Here is a 23,669-nt window from a genome sequence, read left to right as displayed (position 1 = left end):
CCGTGAAATCTAAGCTCGCCATAAAATAAACATTGTTTTGCTCCGTACCAAAAACGGCCTTTGCGAAGAAACAAGAACGGTAAACGAATGAGGGACAGTGATATGATCAAATGTAAGGACATGACTGAATATTGCATTCAGATTGATCCGCTTGCACGGAAATCAAAAATGATCAACGATTATCCCGGATGCTAAGCACTCAGTTTGTTCTTTTGCTAAAAATCTGAAATTATTTCGAACAACTCCAATCTTATTTAGAATCTTATTTAAGCTGACACAAATGAATATCAGTGATCGCTTTTTTTGCGGTCAAAATGGCCCGCGGAACTTGTGATCCTGGCATGGCGCCCGGCTCGAAGTCAGAAGTGATAGTTGAGGTTCGACGTTGCGCTGGGAAAAAAAAATCCATACGAGGGCATTTTCAAGTTCATTGCATAGACTTTTCATGAACTGACTTTCCTGGCAACAAGAGTGTCTGACGCACGGAAAAGTCAGGAGGAGAAAAACAGCCCCCCCCCCCAGCTACCCCCTCCCCACCCGAAGGAACATTCGTGTGCACCAAAGTCAGGCGGAACGTAAAAGCCAGCAAGATAAACATCACGAGCGGCAGGGTATGCGCGCATCCCTGCAGCCAAGTCGCGCTGTCACAACACTGACGAATGTCGCCGTTTGCACGTGACAAAGCGAGCGCGGCTGAAACAAATGATAAAAGTCCCGTATAAATCTGCGTGGAAGAGACTGTCTGGGACTGTCACGCTGGCAAATTTGACGTCGCCGACTGAGGGATTGTGAAGGGTAAATACGGCGCGGCGAGGAGTACTCAAAAGATAGGAGGGAAATGAGTGACATTAGCCCCCGCAAGAAAAGGACACATTTATCTCTGGCTGTGCGAAGACAAACAAACAAACAAACGAAACAGCTTTGGAAGGGAAATATGGAGTGGAACTTAAAAAAATAAAATAAAAATAATAATAATAATAATAATAAAATGTCAGGAAATTCGCAAGGTCATTACAATAGCATGCTAGCTAGCTTCACGTCCCCGAATGACGACAACTGCGATTATTATTAAAAAGAAGAGCGTGAAAGGCAATTTCGCAGGAGTTTAGCGGCAAAAAGATTTGATTTAATCTCCCGGAGGAGGCGACTTCATGTCCGGCATCGAAGCGTGTCAGAGTTCAGGGCTTGAAGGGATGGATGGTGGCGGCACAGGCTTAGCATGTCTGGACAGGGACAGTTATTGAGTGAGCTCGTCCTTGTGGGGGGGGTGTCGGACAAGGGCTTATGTGACGGTGACGAGAGTGACGCTGGCAGATGTCCCCGATTGCGTCCCCCCCCCCCCCAACCCCCCATCGTGTGTCGCCCGGCAAAAGGGAAATGGCGCCCTTTAAAAAGGCGCCAGTTGACTTTTACAGCTGGGGGAACATCACGGGACCTTTGCAACCCTAATCAGTCGTTATTGGCGTACATGCGAGTCGGACTTGCCCTTTCCGGTTGTCCCTCTGATTTGATGACAGGATGTTGGAATTTCAAAAATTGGGTGTTGAGGAATCGGAAAGTCAAATCAAAAGAAAAGAGATCAACTTGTTTTTTTTTTTGTATGAGTGTGGAGCAGTTTTCAATACTGTGTTCATGTCGTCGTTTTTTACTTGGCTGACTCTGCAGCTGCTGTGATCCATCAAACAATATTTTTTTTTAACTTAGAGCAACTGTTGTACCACACCTGTTTTGTTTTATCCCCCCCCCCCCTCTCTTACCCTACAAACAAGCTTTTTTTTTTTTTTTTTTTTTTAAATTTTTCAGTCTTCACAGCATCAACCTCTTGAGCAGCGAGGATGTGACGGACAACAGAAGCGCTGTACCGCCGCCACGTAAACTCCACTGATGTCAGTCCATGTGCTTAACGCACGCACCGACCGCCTCCATATGCTCACCTGTACGAGCTCCTGAAGGCTGACGAACGAATGCCGACAACTCTGCTACTATTTTTTGCACTTGCAGATGAATACCAACCTCGCCGCTCTCATACGGCTAAATGCGTTTTATATTTAAATGTATTTGAACATTCGAAACCGGAATGAGATTCTTGCTAACAGTCGGAGAGAACCGCATAGAGTCTTGTTGCCAGCCAGAATTTATAGGGCGAGAGATACCCCTTAGGTAAAAAAAAAAAACTGGCCTATGGCAGCCACGTCCGCAAGCCTGTTCAAATGATAAATTAGGTACGAAAGCAACACTACAAGGACAACGAGGCACATTTATTTGCTGAATGTAGAGCAATTATCGAAAGACTGCCTTGTGTTCATGAGAAAATACACTTTGCTAAATGTGTTCAGGCATTCCCCCATCCTTCTCCGATACTGGTGGGAGTTTGTTTTTGGAGAGAGTGTCACTAAATGTTTATTTTTGCAACTAAAATAAAAGCCCTGGCAAGCGAGCAGTAACACAGACGGAACAGCACGCATTCTCATTGTGAGGCGGAATTTTCGGGTTGGAAGTGCATGACGACTCATTCGGATGTTTGAATGTTAAAGTAGGAGAAAAAAACGATGTGAGAATTATGAGACATGTTGATTGATTGAATACGCAGCAGTTATTGAAGGACTGCTCAATACATATTGCAAGATCAAATGGCCACGCCCACTCCTGCCTCAGTTGTCATACGTTTTTTTTTTTTCCAATCAAAATTCAATTCCAGTTAGCAGTCACGGCAACATAGTGAATGGCTCGCATAAGGATGGTGATACCCAAGAAGCCAATAAAAAAAAAAAAAACATCTCCACCAATGCTGTTTGAAAGCTACACGAAAAAATAATAATAATAATAGGCAATGACAATAATTGAAAGACTGCTAACTAAAATACACATTAGTGGGATCTATTGGCTCATAAGTAAAGAAAAATGTTATTCCCAGAAATCACGATGACATGATATTTCTTTCCGCGTGATGCTTCTCATTGGAGTGTGATGTATCGCGCCATCGGCAAGCCGTGGCAGCCGACTAAGCCGGAAGATTTATTTTAGGTGACAAACGCAAAACAAGTAGCAAGTCAACCACAGAGATGACAGCATGGAAATAAAGTTATTGTAGCAACAGACACATTATTCAATTATTCGACACCCCCCACCCTCCCCCGTCATGCCTTCGTATTAATGTGCAGCCGAGAAATAAATATCTCATCAAACAAATCATGAATCTAATCATTCTAAGCGGGGCCGGGAGGAAATTAAAGCTGCCTGGAGATAATTAACACAAACCGAACAGGTCAGCGGGCTATCGCGGGGCCATTAAACATACCTGACAGATAAATAAAAACATTTACACACGCGCGCGCGCTTCTTTTTATGTCCTTCCAGGAAGTGATTCAGACGCTTGCTCAAATGTTGGCTCTTGTGCTGCGTGTCGTGCAATCAATGTCAACGGCAAACTGTGGAAATCCAATGTTTGTGTTTGGAGGCGGGAAAAGGAGGCTTCTCCAGGGAATTTTTCCCTAGCAACAAAAGGTGTTGATGTGAATTTTTTTTTATTTTTTTTTGCTGGCTCTGCTGTGTGCTCACGGTCATGACTGAGCAGTTTTTGTCGAATCAATAATCCAGGCGAGCAAGGACAACGACAGATCGTTGGGATGTCAATGCAAAATCCAACTGCAAACAGACTTGGTTCGATTGGGAGGGGGGGGCAGCAACCCGCATTCCATGTTTATTTCTCTCTGGCGTCGATGTCACCCCTGAGGAGCAAGGGTGGAGGGGGGGTGGGGGTGTTACATATTGCCAAACTCTGGGCGCCTCCTCATTTATTCGCTCATCTCCAGCTATTATCGTAATTGGCTTTTTGAACCAGGAGCCGCACGGCTCGTAACAAAAGAGGCCCGCGAAACGGCGTGCGAGGACACAAACTGGAGCGAAGCGAAACGCGAGTCGTGCGAGGCGAGCCGTCTGGCAGGAGAAATAAGTCAGGTCCCTGACAATCGCCCATGTTGTAATTGCTGCCTTCAAAAAAAATAAAAAATAAAATAGCGCTACAGCCTTGGCAGGAACACAGCGGAGTGACCTTTTGTTTTGTTTTTTTTAACGTTTTATTCATTATTTCTTGTGTTTGTGATTGTAAAACTCTATTAGCGCCGCTTGGTCAAAAGCCGTGACCTTCTAAGCTCTGGCTGGCTCGGCAAATATTCTAATGATGTCATTCAAGATGTTAGCGCGTTGCCGTTTCACAACTCTATTTTCGACACACGCCATGAAGGTCCTTGAATGCTGCAACATGTTTGAAAAAAAAAAACGCATTCTTCATTTCATATGCTCGCTGATGATAGCGTCTGATATTGTTGGCATGGCAACAACAGAGTACCTGCTGTCTGAACCGACTGGAATGTGCTAACTTCATTCATTCCGTTCAAATAAAAGCCACGAAAAACACGTAGCTAAGAAATCACTGGAGGAGGGATTAGTGTCTGATGTCGTCATGGTGACGACAGTTCACGACACACCTCATACTATGCAAGATCCGTGGTGGTAGTGCGCTTTGGAGAAATGTTTACTACATTTTTCTTGAGTACTTTTTGTCAAGTAGAAACGTCTGTCCTTCATGCACTCTTTCCTAAATAACAGACGACTGCGAATATCCCATAATAGTATCGCAAAAAAATCTGCCATATAAATACGAGGGGTGGAAAAAAAAATCCATGACGTAGGGAAGGCACAACCATCCCGATAGTATACGGTGGCTCCAAAGTGGAGCGCAAATGTTCTATTGTCATCTTGTGAGTCTGATGCAATCCTCGATGAACTTTTCCTTTTCTTTCTTCGAACGCCCGCGGTGGTCAAAAGACGTCTGATTTCCCCCCTGATGCACTTTGTATGCTTCCCTGTTGCCGCCGCGCCATCGGGTGGTGGATTTACTCCAAATAACAGTCAGCCGGCCCAATCTGTTTTGGTGAAGTTGATGTGAGGAGCATTGATGTTGCATCCCTAAAAGGCCGACTCTGGCTTTCTTATTCAGCAGCTTTAACAACAAAGTTTCTTCGTGGTGGACACCAAAATCTGAGCCTCGCAACCACTTGTCATTAGCTCACCACCCCGTGTGGCACGGGCCCATTAAAATCCCTTCTATTCTTTTATGGCGGACGCCCAGTCAATGTCTTTTCAAAATAATTTTACGACCCCCCCCCCCTCAATCCCCACCCTCCCCCCCAAAAAAATTTTTTTGCATTGATCAGGTGCTTGTCAAGGCCGATGTCACAAATACGTCAGAAATATTCCAGAAATAGGCACCAACTCACAAATTATGTCGTGTCTGACTTTGTTGTCCGTGTCATTTGAAATCCGCCTGGCAACAAATGATGACCATTAAAAAGTAGAGTCCTGCTCCCACATGTCGATGTATCATCACACTAATAGCTTGTTCCGAATGGGCAGTGTACAGTCCCGACCATTTTTTAAAAAATTTTTTCCGTAAATCACAATCAAACATGGGCAGCCCGGTAGTCCAGTGGTTAGCACGTCGGCTTCACAGTGGAGAGGTACCGGGTTCGATTCCAGCTCCGGCCTCCCCGTGTGGAGTTTGCATGTTCTCCCCGGGCCTGCATGGGTTTTCTCCGGGTGTTCCGGTTTCCTCCCACATTCCAAAAACATGCGTGGCAGACTGATTGGATGCTCTAAATCAGGTGTCACCAACATTTTTGAGGGTGAGAGCAACTTCATGTGTACCGATTGTGTGAAGGGCTACCAAATTGATACACGTCTGAAATAACATTTGTCCAAAATACCTTCAATAATATGAGGATGTGTTATTTTTAATACTTAATGATTTAAATTGTCAGACTTTGATCGTGTTTCGAAATGTCTCACAGTACTGCCAATGTTTGCATTTTTAAATCATAATTTCTACTAGCAAATCACAATGTCCAGGCACTGGCGGGCTACTCAAGTGGTCTTCACGGGCTACCTGGTGCCCGCGGGCACCATGTTGGTGACCACTGCTCTAAATTGTCCTTAGGTGTGAGCGTGAGTGCGAATGGTTGTTCGTTTCTGTGTGCCCTGCGATTGGCTGGCGACCGATTCAGGGTGTCCCCCGCCTACTGCCCGAAGACAGCTGGGATAGGCTCCAGCACCCCCGCGACCCTAGTGAGGATCAAGCGGCTCGGAAGATGAATGAATGAATGAACAATCAAACATGAGTCATTATTTGTTTTCTAATATCATCCTCGGTATGTCTTAAAATGACACTTAGCTTCAGTACGAGGCAGGGGAGTTGTTTACTTGGCAGTTGACTACAAGCTTATTGTTTCCACTTTACAGTGCGTTTAATGACACGGATGCTAATTTCGAGTTAGTATCGCTTAATGGCAGCCTTAATTACAGTCCTTTCTCCCACAATTACCCTGGGTTAATATTAGGGTTGTGTGTGTGTGTGTGTGTAGTATCTCCGCCCCCACACATTGAAAAAAAAACCCAAAAGAAACCTTGATATGATATCTGCCGTTTGCTTTAGCCCATAGCGCACCTTCAGCAGCCCTCTCATCACCGTCACAAGATGCAACGCTCATTTTTATCCGCCCCCGCCCCCTGCATTCTCAGTCTCCCCCTTTTATTTGGTGCATCCCTTCGTCTATTTGACTGCCTCCCCCCCCACCACCTCTTCGCCGCCCCGTGCCCCGCTAACCTTCATCTTGGAACAAGCGAAGACGCAGCCGGCGAATGTTCAAACAAAATGCTAATGCCCTCCTAATGGATCCCTGCTTGCCTGATATCTATATAATGTACACATTGGATTTCTCCTACGCAGGCGGTTCTCTGCACTGCAACGACTCATCCTTATGACAGCACACTTTTATGTAACAGTGATTTTTTTTTTGTTCTCCCCCTCTCCCGAGTTATTAGATCAGCACAAGGACGAGGTTGAAACAAATTCAGAGAGACTTATTGAAAAACAGACTTCGCTGTGCATGGGCTTGAATGACAGACGTTAACATTGTACGTGTGGAAAGACAGTTTCAACTATTACTGCGCGTGTGTGAATGGCAAAAAAAAAATAAGATGACTGAAAAACCTACCGTATTTTCCGCGCTACGAGGCGCTTCGGAGTATAAGGTGAACTTCAATGAACGGCCTATTTTAAAACGGTTTTCATATATTTGGCGCACCGCATTACAAGGCGCACGTAGAATAGAAGCTGCAATAGTGGCTGCGGTTGCGTTCGGCATCCACTAGATGGAGCTACACTAAAGGGAATACAATACAATACATTCATTCATTCATTCATTCATCTTCCGTAACGCTTGATCCTCAACAGGGTCGCGGGGGGTGCTGGAGCCCATCCCAGCCATCTCCGGGCAGTAGGCGGGGGACACCCTGAATCGGTTGCCAGCCAATCGCAGGGCACACAAAAACGAACAAGCATTTGCACTCACACTCACACCTAGGGACAATTTAGAGTGTTCAATCAGGCTGCCATGCATATTTTTGGAATGTGGGAGGAAACCGGAGCACCCGGAGAAAACCCACGCAGGCCCCCGTGGAGAACATGCAAACTCCACACAGGGAGGCCGGAGCTGGAATTGAACCCGGTACCTCTGCACTGTGAAGCCCACGTGCTAACCACTGGACTACCGGGCCGCCCACAATACAATACAGCTTTATTTATATCGATCATTCACAACCGCTGCAGCTATAACAAAGCGCTTGACAGAACATTTAAAATACTACGTCCAAGAAATCGGAATACTGATCCATATATAAGGCGCATCGGATTATAAATCGTACTGTTGGCTTTTGAGAAAATTAAATAAATACTGTACATCCATTTTCATGATTTCCCTTACTTGACAGGTTCTCGCATTTTTGTTTTTGCTCATAAAAGTACGATACACACTGGTGGCGCGTGGTAGAGACGTATATTCAATATGAGGTATAAATTTGCCCAAAGGTAGTTTTGGACCTTACCATCAAATTGGCGTAATGTCTTTGCATCTCCTTCCGTGCACGCTGCTCAGTGTGACAGAAACGCCCAAATTGTAAAGCCGCAGCACTTTGCTGATTTCCCCTGTGCTTTTTGGGGAATGCTTGTTGCACACCGTTTTGATCGCTTTGACTTGACACTAAATGAATTAAAGTACAAGACGCCAAGACAGATAAAAACTGTGACGACAGGCTTTTTTTTTTCAATGGACAAGCTGATCCTCACAATAGTTGTTTACACCAGAACAAAACAAGCAAACCAGCTTTTGAAATCACTGCACAAAAGCAGCGTGGGAGATTGTCAATGCAACTATTCCAGTCTACCAAATTCCATCAGACTTCTTTGACCAAAATGACCTTTTTGACCACAATTTCTTTTTTTCTGAAGGGTGGCTGGTCTGAAATATACATGTTTAATCGTAATAATTTCCTCGCTTCAATGGGAGCAAATATTTCACGCATAAAGACATTTGCGTGCTCATAGTCCATGATGTGACGTGCTCCGGCTTTCAATTTTGTTCGCGTCGGGTGAAAAAGTGAGAGCGCAAAACTGCAGTCAATGAAAAGGTCATCCGGAGCAGCACGTCAAAATGCAAATAGGTTTTTTAAAAAAAAGGTAATTCTGACGTTAAGATGTCAAATGAAGGAGTACAGGTGCGTGGAGACTTGATTAACTCATCGAAAATGCATCAGTATGGAGGCTCGGGCAGAGAAGGAAGAGAAGAAGCCCCCCCCCCCCCCCCCCCCCCCCCGTGAAGGTGGGCGCTTCTCCTCCTCCTCTGAAAAGCATTTCTCAGCATTATCGATTCATTCCCAGCTCACCGAACTGAATTACATTCGATCCAATTTGGTTCCCCCCATCGTTTCTCCTCTGCAGGACAGAAGAACGATTTGCATTAAAGGGAGAACCCGCGATTGTAATCCAATATTTTTTTCCTCAGCAACTCTTGTACAGTGTTGAGGAAGTTGAAAAAAAAACTGCTTTGTAAGAAAAAAGTTTAAAAAGTAGATGGGCCGGGGCAACACCAATCAGGCATTGCAAAATTCTCCAATTCAAAAAAACAACGGCTGGGACTGGCTTCAGGCTGGCTATCTGCTAGCAGCTAGCTTGGGAAGCCGAGCTAACGGCGTACATCTCCGTTTCATGAACCTTGACAAACATCACAAACAGATGGACTCAAATGCACAACAGCAGTCACAGAACCAAATTATCGTTTGTTCACATAATTTGGATCAACATCAGCTGCCGTTGAGAATCCGACCAAAGTGCCCAGCTAGCATGAGCAATATACCTCCTCTCAATGATCCTTCTTGTCAAATAGTAAAAAAAATATATGGAGTCAGATGTACGACATTCGTCACAAGCCATCCAAAACGCAAGTTGAGTGTTTACAAGAAATTGGTTGATGAAGTCCCATCTAGCCAGTTAGCTAGCAGCTAGCTAGCTGCTAGCGCGAGACGCCAACGCAGACGCGGAGATCTTGACTCAGTGCTGCTTTTTGAAAACGCAAGTTGAGTGTTTACAAGAAATTGGTTGATGAAGTCCAATCTAGCCAGCTAGCTAGCAGCTAGCTAGCTGCTAGCGCGAGACGCCAACGCAGACGCGGAGATCTTGACTCAGTGCTGCTTTTTGAAAACGCAAGTTGAGTGTTTACAAGAAATTGGTTGATGAAGTCCCATCTAGCCAGCTAGCTAGCAGCTAGCTAGCTGCTAGCGCGAGACGCCAACGCAGACGCAGAGATCTTGACTCAGTGCTGCTTTTTGTCAAATGGACGCACTCAAATACACGCCGCCAATAACAGATTATTTCAACCCCAGCCCTTTTTCACAAATTAGTCGACATTTCTGATCGATTTTTCAAGAAAAAGACATTTTAAAAACAGCGAGGTACATAAACGTAGCAATCAAAATGCAGCCGCTCTCGTTAAAGGACCGACATGTGCCCTTGATGACAGACGACTGTCTCGGGAATGTCTCGCAAAACCTTTAAATTGGATGTTTTTCGGTGTGCGCTGGCATGCAATCCGTCATCCTTAAAAAGGTCACATATCTGGCTAATGGAAACTGGGAAAAAAAAAAAGCGTCGGGATGGGAGTTAGCACATTTCTCTTAAACTAAACTTGAGCCGGAAGCGCTCATAATGACACGGTGGAACGCGGGAGCCTTTTCCACCACCGCATCTGGTGAAGCCAAGTGGGGGTCGCTGACAGGACAGCGGGCCAATTAACGATTCCACTTCAGCAGGTGTCCCATCACACCGGATCCTCTGACCTTTCCCGCCAAATACAACAGTCGATCGACTGCAACGGCGCCCAGTCAGATGTCCTTCCTTCCTCCTAATTGCCCGTCACACACACATCAGGAGGAGTCACGTCGTGGTTTTTGCATCGACTTGGTGCCCGTCGACGGCGACAAATGGCGGTGAAGCGCTATGAAATGTTCATATCGCCATCCCGCCGCTCTATTCTGGTCATTATTATCACCGTGACTGCGATATGCCGATGCCTCCTCATTCTTCTTTGCCGTTTAGAGCCAATTGCGTCTTGTATGTTTTTTTTTTTTTAGTGTATATTCATTCTAAAATCACATCATTTTATTTTTGAGCGAGGACAGGAAAAAAGTTGTAGCTTCATTTTTTTTCGCAAAATGCTTCTGCTACCTCTTGACAGTCTCTAAAGTTTGCCGTTGGTTGTCATCTTCTTCACCTCTTCTGAATTTTTAAGTTTAATTTGCTCTCGGGTGGGTTGTTGCGTCTTCTGTGCTTTGCGTTTTCTTTGTTGCGTTTTGCTGTTATTTTCTTCACCTTCTCCAGTTCGTAGCTTTTTCTTTGCTCATCTGCTTTTATGTATTTATTTATTTTTTCCGATGATTTCAGTCTCATGTTTAAATATACACATTGTTTGAGGTTTGAGGTTATTTCTTCGTCAGTTGTGCCGGTTGCATTTTGCACTCCCGTTGCCCCCGCCCCCGTCGCTCGTCGCAGAAGTCGAAACGAGACGCTATGAAGGTGATTAGGAATCAACAGATTTTCAAAACACCTTCAACCACACAGATCGAAAGTTCTCTCTTCCGAAACGACCCCAATGGGCAGTGTTTGCTCTAAGAATAGGAAACGTTGTTTTTGGGGTGGTCGCCTCGTTCACTTTGCATCTTTCCATCGCGTGTCGCTGCCGTGACGCAAAACAACAACAACTCTCCGGGACGCTAAACGGTGTGAGCAGCGATTCATTTGAATGAAACAAGAACGACCTCTTCAAACAGATTGGCAAGAGTCTAAAAAATAAAAGTATCATGTGATCAATAATTCTTGATGAATTATTGACCCAGCTGGTATCTGCTTTATATTCCGAAAAGGAAAAAAAAATAACTCACCTTTAACTGTAGCGAGATGCAACGATCAATACTTCAATAACATTTTCCAATCTGGCAAATGCTTTCAGCGGAGAATGATGCATTCTCCACGATGAATAACGATTGTTGAGTTGTTTTGTCTTAATAACATCATGTCACATTATGACCTCCTTAGCTACCCCCCTCCCCCTCCGCCCCCTTCCTCGAATCATTCAACGTTTCCGGGAAAAAGCCTGAACGCGAATGCTTTCAATGTGCAAATTGTCCCGATCGTGTTTTCTCATCACATTAAAACCCCGGCTGTAATTTGTTCCCCGCCATGATTCCGACCCCTCTGCTGCGTACGCGGCCGCCGCAATGTCCCGAGGGAACCCGCGAGGAAGCCATCATCCAATTAAGGCCAAATTTGATTTGGCTAAAAGGCCGCCATCGTTCAGATCGCTCTTTGAGTGACGAATCGCAAAGATGTCCCGACGCCGACGCGAGCTTTGTTTTGTGCTCATTTGCGTGGCCGTTAACGCTTTGCTACTCCACGCCGGCTTTGAAACAAACTGCGAAGTCAACGCGGAGCATACGTCATGCTGACTTCAGCGGCTGAGGAACCCGGAATACCCGGAGAAAATCCACGGAAGCACGTGGAGAACATGCAAACGCCACACAGAGTCACGCCATAGTCGGGATCGAACCCACGACCTCTGCACTGTGAGGTCGACTGCCCTTCATTAATTCATCTATATGGAATTCCGGCTGGATTTGCGTATATTTTGATGATTTTTTCCAAGATGGCGCCCGAGTAGGCAGCCTTCGGCAAGTGCTCTTCAAGAGCCTTGCTTTTTTTTGTTCTTTTTTGCTGTTTTTGTCTTTTGTTTTGTCACATGTTTCATTGTGTGGACCTGATCTGGACTGTTTTCAGCGCTTTTTGGCAACGACTTTCGTCAAAGGAGCAGTATCTGTGCTTGGTGGTTGCGCCTTCTCGGCAGCACGCCTGTACCAGCACAGATTTTGATTGGGAGGAATGTCGGCGCCATTGACCGTCGGTGCTGGACAGACCTGGGGCGCTTGTGTTTTTTGCGCCAGTCATGGGCAGCATTTTTCACAACCCCGATTTGTTCAGTGGCTATGTTGGCGCTGTTGGACAGTTGGCGTTGGTGTGGCTGGATGGATGGCCGCTGAAGTTGAGGATGAGGAGAGAGGAGCGTTGGCGAAGAGCGCCGATGCGTATTTGGAACCGTGAGTCGCCGCTTGGAATTGAAGTGGATTTCCATGGGACAGGAGAAGTGAACCAATCTCTTTTTTCGTCAATGGATGCTCCAGCTTCTTGTTGACTTTGAAACTTAGCTTGTAGCTGACGTGTGCACATTTTGAGCATGACGTCTATGATCCACTGGAGAAAGGACACTTTGATCCTCTCCTCTTTCATCTAGAACTGCTTCAAACAACAAAGCGTGTGATGGAGAAGTGGTTAGAACTGCATGACTGTCCGTCTTTTATGTTATGTGTTGTGTTTATTATTTTACTTTATGTTAACTGTTTTGTAAAGCGCTTTGTTACAGCTGCCGCTGTTGTGAAAGCGCGATATAAATCAGCATGTATTGTATTGTATTGTATTGTATTGTATTGTATATTTGTCATTTTTTCTGGCCATTGTGGCCCGGTCTGTTCTTATTGTTTTTTTTTTTTCTAGATTCCACGTGTCTTTGCGCCTTCCGACCGTCAGTACTAACAGAGGTCAGAATCTCGCAACCCCCCTCGGCAATAATTGGATAATTCACAAGGTGCATCCAGACACCAACAGCTGGCACAGACTAATGAATAGGTTAAAAATGAGCTCGCTGTAAGATGAATGGCACTTCGGCTGGAAACAAAGACCCCAAACACCTGCCAACACCTCTGACTTACGCCCTCGTACGTTACGAGCTCTTGATGAGCGCTGCCATCTTTGATTTACGGCGGCGCAGACTCATCCGCTTTGAAGCTCGGCTCGCTCCATCCTCCGTCAACCTTCACGCCACGATTCTGCTTTTGAAAATGACTCCAGTCATTTGCCGCATTTAATGATGTTCTCATTAGACGCTGCTTAGGCCATCGCTGCCTTGGTGGATTTGGATTTTTTTTGGGGGGGGGCGGGGCACATAGATCCTGTTAAGTCACTTAATCCGTCTCAGAAGAACAGAGGAATCTATCAATTCTGAAAAGGGCCTCTTGAAAGAGTCTTGCTGCGCAGGAAAAGGTCAGCGGGAAGGCTAACGGTCGGAGATGGTGTCATGTTACCACAGCCTACAACGCACCTTTGTGTACAAGTTTGTATCCCAGGGGATGGTCACGAACAGCTGTAGGTTCATTTTTCGTATTTCTTAGTGTTTGACAGATATGGATTTTTTTCTTTTAGGCCGGTGTTTTACAGCATGAAATTAAAATTCCCGAATAATCCTCTGATTACCGTATTTTCCACATCTAAAGGCATTCAATTTTCTCAAAAGCCAACAGTACGGTTTATAATCCGATGCGCCTTATATATGGATCAATATTCCGATTTCTTGGAAGTAGTATTTCAAATATTCCGTCAAGCGCTTTGTTACAACTGCAGCGGTTGAGAAAGCTCTATATAAATAATGCTGTATTGTATTGTATTCCTATTGGTGTGGCTCCATCTAGTGGATGCATAATGCAACCGCGGCTACTATTGTAGCTTCTACTCTATGCGCCATAGAATGCGCTGTGCACTATATATGAAAAGTTCTATAACAAGCCATTTGTTGAAGGTGCGCCTTATACTCCAAAGTGCCTTGTCATATCGTAAAATAATATTTGGCACAACATGTAACTGTTTTAGTGCTTGAATATTTGCAAAAATCAGACTTGTTTTTTACTTTTTGGTGGAGCGAAAAAAAAAAAAGTCCTATGTTGTAATGAGTGTGTAAAAAGAAATATATACAGTATATAGAAATCTGCAAGAATGAGCAAAAAAAAAATATGCAAATGTGTGCTGATTTAACAAGAGTGAATATCCGCCAATTATATCAGCCAGCCAATTAAGCCGACTGGCCCTCGTCATTATCATTCTGTCATGTTGCGGGTCAAATTGACAAAAACTATCAAATATATCCATCCATTCTCAGTGGCACTTGTTCTAATTAGAGTCGTGGAGGAGACCGAGTCTATCCAGGCTGACTTTGGACAAGATATGAACTGGTCGCCACGTACATATCGAAACTTTGGTGTGAAGGGCTTGGTTGTCAGTTTTCATCTGTGCCCTACGAATGGCTGGCGACCAGTCCGGAGGGCAGCAAGGATAGACTCCAGCTCACCCAGACCTTAATGTGGACAAGAAAACGGGCGGATGGATGTTTTTGTCTTTTTTTTTTTTTCAAACGGTGCTTTCAACGCAACCCTTCCCCTAATTCCTGATCTCATTCCCAGTTAACCATGACAACTTCGGCTTTCAAGGTTCCACGAACGAATGTGTGGATCAGACCCGGTTCAAAACCTTGTTTACTTTTCCGCTCAAACCCATTCACCTGTGCTTTTACCTTTTAAAAAGCGTAATAGCTTTTTGCTTTTTTCCAATTGTTGAGTTTTGGAGTGGTTACTTTGCCGCATGCTGTTTTGTTTGGGTCTGAGACGGGAGCTTTTAAAAGCAACCGAGTGTGTCGAGGGTTGAAGAGGGTTGCATTAGCAAAAGCCCGCTTTCGATTGCACACCGCTGGTCAAACTGCAGTGGCATGATAATCACGTTTGTGGAACATGACTAAGATCAAAACGTCGTAGCTAGAGAATGTACAGGACACGTCACGGCTATGGTTGGCAGACTAGTCAAAATAATGTGTTATCATAAATAATATACATTTTAAGGCGGCCCGGTAGTCCAGTGGTTAGCACGTCGGCTTCGCAGTGCAGAGGTACCAGGTTCGATTCCAGCTCCGGCCTCCCTGTGTGGAGTTTGCATGTTCTCCCCGGGCCTGCGTGGGTTTTCTCCGGGTGCTCCGGTTTCCTCCCACATTCCAAAAACATGCGTGGCAGGCTGATTGAACACTCTAAATTGTCCCTAGGTGTGAGTGTGAGTGCGAATGGTGGTTCGTTTCTGTGTGACCTGCGATTGGCTGGCAACCGATTCAGGGTGTCCCCCGCCTACTGCCCGAAGACAGCTGGGATAGGCTCCAGCACCCCCCGCGACCCTAGTGAGGATCAAGCGGTTCGGAAGATGAATGAATGAATGAATATACATTTTATTTAGATAGTGCAGCAGTGTAGGAATAGAAATGGCATTTTTCAGTCGCCGTTTTCCCTCGGGCGTGCACGTGGAAAAAAACGAACAATTCATGAAAATAAATTGCAGGAGGAGTCATCAGTAAAATATTTAAGTGAGTTCGTCAAGGTGGCAATATTGATTAGAACTCAATATGGGGGAAAAAGAAAAACACGGGAAAAATTCGTCTTATGCGGCCATTTTGTAAAACGGGTTTAATTTACGTCATCTGTTGTCGCTTCGGCCATGTTGTCCTTAACAACCACGACAGAGACGCTTTGCGGTGCTCTCTTTTGGGACTAAATAATAGCAGCCTTGATTCTGGTCGGTGTAACATTGCCAAGCCTAAAAACTGCAAGCGGACACGTTTCCATTGCTTATCTCCAAACAATGAGGTGAGAGAGTGAGAGCAAACACAAACACCAACGCAACACAACACCCCCCCGACCCCCACCCCCAACACACACACACACAGTCTCCGTAGAGATTGGGATGACTTTGATATTCCCTGAGCACAGGAATCAAGTTGGCGGGATTAAAAGGCTTTTATTCACCGTGACCTTTCACCGGCCATCTTCCCTCAGAGAACCCACCCCCCATTCCCCCCACTCCTGCACCCCTGACCCCCTGTCCATCTCTTTTCACACCACGACAAGCCATTCGCTCCCAAAATAAAAGGCCAAGTGTGTCGGCTGACATAAAGTCAATAAGGTCTTCGTGGTCCGCATTTGGAAACATAATAAACTCTGCGCCGATGTTTCGATGGTGGGGGAGGAAGAAAAAAACTACAAAAATGACAGCCCGGGTGTTTGAAGGGATGAACAGTTACGGCTGTCAACTTAAATTTTACTAAAAATAAACGAACGGACGGGTACATAATTTCATTCGATTTTTATTTTATCGGTTATGTATGCATGTTTTAAATTCTACATTTCAATCTAGTCTTTATTTTATTATTCTATATTTTACATTGGGTGTGGGGGGGGGGGGGGTTCTATAATATTATGCATTAATACAGAGTATTCGTTCACTGCGGTCAATCAGAATCCTTGTATAACAACTGGTTATTTGCTCGCTGGAGCCATTTTGATGCTTCAGGTCCCTGGGATGAACCTGCAAAATATTGCCCCTCAAAATTTGTAATCTGCTCGTCAAATTGAGTCATTGCTAGGCAAAAAAACAACAACAACAACACCATCCGTCACGAAGTGGGAACCGAAGACAGGCGGCTGGACCACTAGACTATCAGTGTTGTCCAGTCAGTCCTTTTTCTAGTTCTGTTGTTCCCTATGAAACAGAAAATAGCCTGCAATTTTATTTACTTATCCCCCCCCCCCCCCAAAAAAGAGAGTTTTTGTCTCTTTGCCATTCAATCCATCCATCCATCCATCCATCCATTTTGTGTACCACCTGATAAATACTTTTCCTCGCCATCTGCCTCCTCGCTCTTGTCACTCTCTTTGCGTCTTCTTTTACCGACTTGAAAGCATGTTATCTTCTTTGCCTTTCTAATTGCTCACTTGGCCACGACTATATTTATCTGTCCAGCCCAGCTCTCTCAATCCGCCGTGACCAATCTACCTCCGCCATCCACAAAGACCCTCAAGACCCCCCCCCCCCCCATGCCCACCGCCCCATCATTCATTTTCATTAAGCCAACCGCAGCTAAATAGCGGCAGCTTTGTTTACGAGGTGACCTCGGCATGCCGAGCACGGAGGCGCTTTCGACTATGCAGCCAGTCGCTGGTTTATCTCCAGCCGCACTTCCTGCTTTCTTCATTTACGTGTGCGCGTGTGCGTGTGTTGTATGCGCGACTTATTTCCATATCTGCCTTCGCACAGGAGAAGGCGTATCAGTCACATTGACTTGGAAAAATTGCGGCACTGCTCAAACTCCAGACAACAAAACTAACAGGGAAACAGCGACGATTGACAGAAACATATTCTGTTTTTGTTTTCGAATTTCTGTAACAACCTTAGATTTACTCTTTGCATTCCTCGCCACGAGAAAATGAGGCTGTCAAATGTGTTGTTTAACATTAAATAGCTCATGCATGCAACATATTGTCTTCGCTCTATAACATGAAATACAGCAGTTTTTTGTATTTTAAAGAAATGTTTCAAACTTTTTGACTCAGCCATGGAACAATGCAAGAGCTATTTGCAATAATTCGTTTGAATATACAGTAATTAGGTTGAAGGTGAAATACCGCCCCCTAGAGTTCATAGAGGCCCTTAGCATCTGCCCTTCTCGCCCTAACGGGCGGGGCAGGGTGGATGGACAGATGGGTTGATATCCTTCCATTATCCATTATCTGAACCGCTGAGACGACACGCAGACAAACAACCATTCACACTCAGGGACAATTTAGAATGTCGATATGGTCGTTATAAACGTCATTTCTTGTCATCTTGTGACGTCCGTGTTGTGAGCCAAGTGGAGTTAAGAAATAGCACCATCTGGTGGTCGTCATATGCTCGTCCTTACGCTACACGCACGCACCGAACGGATTCTACGCAATGCCAAAAGACCAGAACAAGCGATCGTTCCCCGTAAGTATGCGCACCGTTGACAAAAAGGCGCTTGACTTTCAAAATAAAAGCCCACACATAGCCATAACACACTTTCAGCAATGTGTTTGTGTTGCATGATGAAAAGTGGAACTGCGAATAGCCTCGCCAATTCTTCCAATTTAATCCAATTGATTTAAGGATTTAACACCATGTGTTGTCTTTCATAAGAGTACAGATATTGTAAAAAGCAGACGCAGAATGTAAGAAACCAGCTCTTTTGACTCACACGACACACCGGGGCCTGCTTGTGATCTATAACACACAATAGCGCGTAGCAACTTGGAACCGGTGCTACAAAAATCATGTAATGAGCCACATGCTGCTTCAGCAAAACACAACTGTGTGATTACAACCATAGAAACCATAATGAATCCACAATGTCTGTCAGGGCCGCTCAGTACAATGCGGCTAAAGCAACGGTAATTCGACAGTTTGGATGGAACCCTGCTATTCGCGGGGGCTAAGGGTTGGCCTGTCACCAGCGAAAATACACATACAACTGACTATCATTAAAAAACACCTCCGGGGAATAAATAGAAAGTCAATAAACAGTTCTTTTTTTAAAAAACAGCTGTTGTGGCAAGTTTTCAATCATACGCTGGTGAAGGAAACTTTTCAACGCGCACTCACCTTGGGTTGAAATTGTTGTTTGACAGGATTCGATGAAACTTGATGTTGATGTCGAAATCGTATTTGTGGCGTCCAACAGTCAGAGGTTATCCAGAATTGTAGTCAATTCAATCCAAATGTCATACCGGAAGGTCGAGTTAGAGAAAAAACAAAAAGGGGGACTTGGTGTCTTTGAAACTTTGAAAAGAAAATAATGCGCACATCTGTGGTCTTCTGTACAATTTTCTCCTGTCTTTCCTTCTGCACTCGTAAAGTGTGCGTCCGAAAATGGGATCAGACCAGCGGCCCCACACACCTGTGCGTAATTCATTGTTGATCTGGGCACACCTACTGGTTGCACTAGCAATTGCCCTAGTGGTGGTGTTGCCACATTGCATTACACAACACAGAACTGCTCGAATAACCCCCAAATTTGAGATTAAAAAAAAAAAAAAAGACAATAACCTACCACAAAAAAATGGAGCTTGCATTAAAAAAAGAAAAGAAAAAAAATAGAAACAACAGTGGCACAAGACTGTGCTTATTTTTCAGTGACTTTTACACAGCCCCAGTTCAGTTTCTTTAAAACAAAATTGTCATCCTGTGGTTCTTTTTCAGGCATTCTCACAGCCGCCATGTTGTTTCTTGGTCAGAAATTTTCTCTGTGCTTCTTTTTCAGACTTGGCTGCCCCGCACACTCCGCCAACTTTGTACAAAAAGATGACATTGTATTCAAGTCGTAATCACTTTATTTATGGAATTTTCATTAAAAAAATGTATTGCTTCACAAACAACTTCATACACAGTACATGAATTGCAGTCTCAACAAATGAGCACTTCTTTGTTGGCGTTATCAGTCTGGGTGCCAAGTCAAATGTATAAAGTAACTTTCCAAAAAAAAAAAAAAAGAATGCTTTGCATTTGGTCAGTGCCTTCATTGAGAGCTGGTCCCAATTCTTCAAAATGGAGGGAGGAAATAGTAGTTATTATACACTTGTACATAAAAAAAAGAAGAAAAAAAAGATATAGACATTACATACAATGGTTGGGAATATTGTAATGATACATTGATCCTGCAATTCTTCTATGGTACATATTGATACAGGATGTGATGATTCATCAGCAGCACAATTTAGCTTGGTATAAACAATTTAAATGAAGACAGGAAATCAAACAGTTTCATTTTAAAACATTAAAAAAAAAAAAAAACGAAGCGACGATGGTGCGTCGACGCCCCTCTAAATATTGCACAAATACTCAAGTGGTGATTTGTACTGGCCGTCTCTGATCCGCGTTCACAGAAAAACATACGCAAGCACAGAAGCACGCAACTAAGAGGAGTGGGTTTGCATAGCTTGCATTTAAATGACAAGGAGAATGTCGACCAATAGACACAGTCCAATTTTTTTGGTTTGCGACTATGACAATTTTTCTTGAAAATAAACTTCTTTGTGACGTTTCTTTGTTTTTCCACCCAAAAAAAAAAAACATGACTATTATCCAAGCAATATGCCTGTTAAAAAAAGTTGTCTTTGTTATCTGGAACAACACCTAAGACTGTTTTGTAGGGAAAACTTTTCTTCCCCCACCCAAAAAAAAAAACACTTGCAAGTTTCTTAGGAGAAATAAGTATGACTTATTTTTTAAAAGATATGATGATTTATCTTTTTTTTCCATAAAACAGACTTTTTAATTTTGCCGCACAACAACTTTCCCCAAAACAACATATTTGACCTTTCTCGTGTACGACTGCAAATTTGGAGGGAGAAAAAAAATTGCTGCTTTTCAGAAAAAACAGCAACGTTTCTTTTTTGAGAGGGGGTGAAAACAGTGCAACAATGATGTGTTGCTATGGAAACCACTGTACAGTTTACAGATTAGGGAGAGTGGATTCTTGATAAAAACCAGCGGGAAATGACTGCTTACATCCCTTATGTGAATATAGTATAATACATTAAAATCATGTGACGACTGTAACAGTAATAGGCGACGAACTCGAAAAAAAAAAAAAGAAAAGAGTTTTAACATACATCTACACCAATATGACTTGCAGCTTCTGTCCAGCAGCTGACTTTGAGGCAACATCAATGTTCTGTCCTCGCTGGGACAACGTTGTGCTAAGTGACAAATGCTACATTTGCTAACGCTGTCAAACAGATTGCTACCATTAATCCTTCAGTGGGTGGTTCTCGATTGTTTTTTTTGTTTGTTTGTTGTTGTTTTTTGGGGCAAGAAAAGCTAATATCAGAGTTGTTAGCGATGGCGACGGGAAATATGGAAACAGTGTTACTCTCCCCAAGGAATAGTTTTAGCAAGATCAACTTGGTTTTTTTTCCCTCTTTTCCACGTCTGCCTTTTCGCTTCATCTCCCATCTCATCCCATCGGAAAGGCTAATAGGCTAACGAGCTGTTTGCAGTTAGCATCAAATCTGTTATTAACGGCAACAGGAAATATGTGTGTGTCCTTCAGGAAGTGTTTTAGATTTGTTGCCACCCATTAGAACACGGCTAGTCCGACAACACTTTTTCTTCCATGTCTGTCAGCAATTGTTTTTAGACGTTTTACCATTTGTTTAGATGCAGCTATTTTATTTCTTTCAAATCGGTCATGACATTACATTGCTTGTCTCCCGATAAGCAAATACAAGAGCTGCTGGCCGTTGACGTCAAATTTATTGTAAAGGAAGGCGGGAAACATGGAGACTGATGTCACGATGACGTTTTGCTAAATTATTGGATTTGGCTAGCTATAGTATTTTGTCTCATCATTGGCCAATATAAGGTTGTGCTTCATGGCAAACTTGACAAAGGACGGAGGCATGTCCCTTTTTCAGGTAGTGTTGAAGAACTTTCGCTAACCGTTTGGACGCAGCCAGCTAGATACGTTTCCATGTTTGACTTTTCGCTTCATTTTCTCGCAAATCGCTCTTGATCTGTTTGCGGTGAGTGCCAAATTTGTTGTGAAGTGCGATGGGAAACGTGGACACAAATAATTCGGGGAGCATTTTGAATATTTGGCTAACTGTTTAGACACAGGAGAACAACATATTTATAAATTGGTTGCTTCATCCCCCCGCCCCCACCTGTCTCATGATGAGCAAATATAATAGCATGACAGCATAATAATGAGCAAAAAATTCGCTGTAACAGCCTACTATAGACACACATTGGAAATATCGCTAACCAATAAGATGCAGGTAGAACAAATACTTTTCTTTTTTTTTCTCTCCAATGTCGGTCTTTTCACTTCATCTCCCATCTAGGAGGCGCCCGTGGTCATTAGCATTGAATATGTAAACGGCGAGGGGAAATCTGGAGACAGTTACCCGTTTCAGGGTTTCGCTAACCGTTTGTACGCAACCAGCTAGCCTTTTTCCAAGTCTGTCGTTTAGCTTCATCTTCCGCCGTGCCGACTTTGATTGCGCTGGCGAACGCAACCGTCACAATTGGCGGAGGAATGTGGTGAATTTCCTGCTGGCTCTCAGGGGGGGGGGACAGGGATTGTTTTTCCTGTTGCTTGGAGCCAATTTGTTTTTCTTTTCCTCTTGCCCTCTTTAACTTCCTGTCTGGAAGCAGCACTTTAAAGGGCGACCGCAGAGGTGAGCGTCACACGCCATCCATTAGACACCGCCGCCGGCCGACAATACAAACGGCGCGATTGCATCGATTCCAGGCTTGTATGTCAAATATGTTGAGTTTTAATTGTTAGAAAAAAAAAGGGGCGATGGGGGGAGAGTAGGCTTCGCGGGGGGAAAAAAATGAAATAAACGAAACCCATAACTAACTTTAAGAGGGGCAGGCAATTCTGTCTCTGCTGGCGGTAGTGGTGGTCTGCTCACCCTAATCTCACGCCATGCTGCTGGTGGGGGTGCTCTGGGTGCTTCCGATGCTCGCGTTAGCGCTGCTATTTTCCGAGGCGGAAGGGTTCGATGACATGGGCTGCTGCTTGGCTCCCGAGCAGGGACAGCCGGAAGACAGGGAAGAGGCCATGTCCAATCCGGTCGGGTAGCCTGAATCAAGCATAGCGACACACTTTTGTTTTTGTTAACAAAGTACACAGAGAAAGACGAACCACTACTTCATGTCAACGCACTGAACAGCAAAAGTGAGAAACAACCACGAAGACGGTCCCAAAAAGCAAGCAAGTCGCGGCAAGCTCTAAGCAAGCAACAAGCTTCGGCTGGCTGCCCCTAAATCATCGCCTCCGTGGCGGCGAATAAGCTATGTTTTCACAAAGATATGATGAGGAAAAACAGGGGACCCATGCTAGTTCCTAAAATAACCGAAGATTAACATGGCCAGCATATTTCACAATGGAATGAAATGTTTGGGGTTATCAAGTCCACTTTTCACAAAGGTCAGGCTGGAACCGCGTTAAAGTGGAGACATCATTTTGTAAAAATGTGATGTTTTTTTTTTGGGGGGGGGGGGGGGGGGAAACAACTCGAATGGAATGAAAAACAACCCTAAATGACCACAAAAAAAAGGTACAGGTTGATTGTGTGTTGGTTGCTCACCCACAGTTGAGCAAATGAACACTTTCTCTACAAATCAAACTTATTTATGTCGTTGAATTGTGACGCTTATGAAACAGTGGCCCACCTGTTTTAATTTTGATGAACCACAGCGCACCAATTAGTAAGACTCCTATCAGGAAGCCTCCAAAAGCGATGCCCAGGATGGCGGGGAGGCCAAAATCAAAGCAGGGATTGTCTGAAACATACACAAGAAAGAAAAAAAGAAAGACTTGATGCAACCTTCATTGTCAATGACAGCACTGAAAACTTTTCCGAACGTCTTCTGCACTATTGGTACACACATACACACACACTCGTCGACGATGTTGACAGTCACAGTGAACACCCTGGAGGCAAAATGTGGCAAACATGATGTCGGGCCGCCGTGGTGAGTTTAACTTCAGCTGCTTCAATGC

The 23,669-nt window shown here is 44.3% G+C and overlaps 1 protein-coding gene and 2 long non-coding RNA genes across 5 annotated transcripts in view; all 3 read right to left on the bottom strand.

Annotated features, from left to right (window-relative positions):
* The window catches only part of LOC127590905 (uncharacterized), a 271,544-nt gene that overhangs the window by 23,087 nt on the left and 224,788 nt on the right, over nucleotides 1-23,669 (bottom strand). The gene's annotated exons all lie outside the window — the stretch shown is intronic.
* The window catches only part of LOC127590908 (uncharacterized), a 128,977-nt gene that overhangs the window by 21,040 nt on the left and 84,268 nt on the right, over nucleotides 1-23,669 (bottom strand). The window lies entirely within an intron of this gene.
* Nucleotides 20,213-23,669, bottom strand: part of eng (endoglin) — a 32,227-nt gene continuing 28,770 nt past the window's right edge. For both annotated transcript variants that reach the window (XM_052050454.1, XM_052050455.1), the window contains 2 exons: nucleotides 23,339-23,449; nucleotides 20,213-22,746 (listed from right to left, as the gene is read on the bottom strand). In XM_052050454.1, the coding sequence (XP_051906414.1) occupies nucleotides 22,583-22,746; nucleotides 23,339-23,449 (275 nt within the window). In that variant the 3' untranslated portion in view covers nucleotides 20,213-22,582. The remainder of the gene's footprint in view (nucleotides 22,747-23,338; nucleotides 23,450-23,669) is intronic.

This window comes from Hippocampus zosterae, chromosome 18 (genome assembly GCF_025434085.1).
Source record: "Hippocampus zosterae strain Florida chromosome 18, ASM2543408v3, whole genome shotgun sequence".
NCBI classification, from domain to species: domain Eukaryota; kingdom Metazoa; phylum Chordata; class Actinopteri; order Syngnathiformes; family Syngnathidae; genus Hippocampus; species Hippocampus zosterae.
The sequence above is the reverse complement of the archived record's forward strand: the minus strand, read 5'-3'. Positions and strand labels throughout refer to the sequence as shown.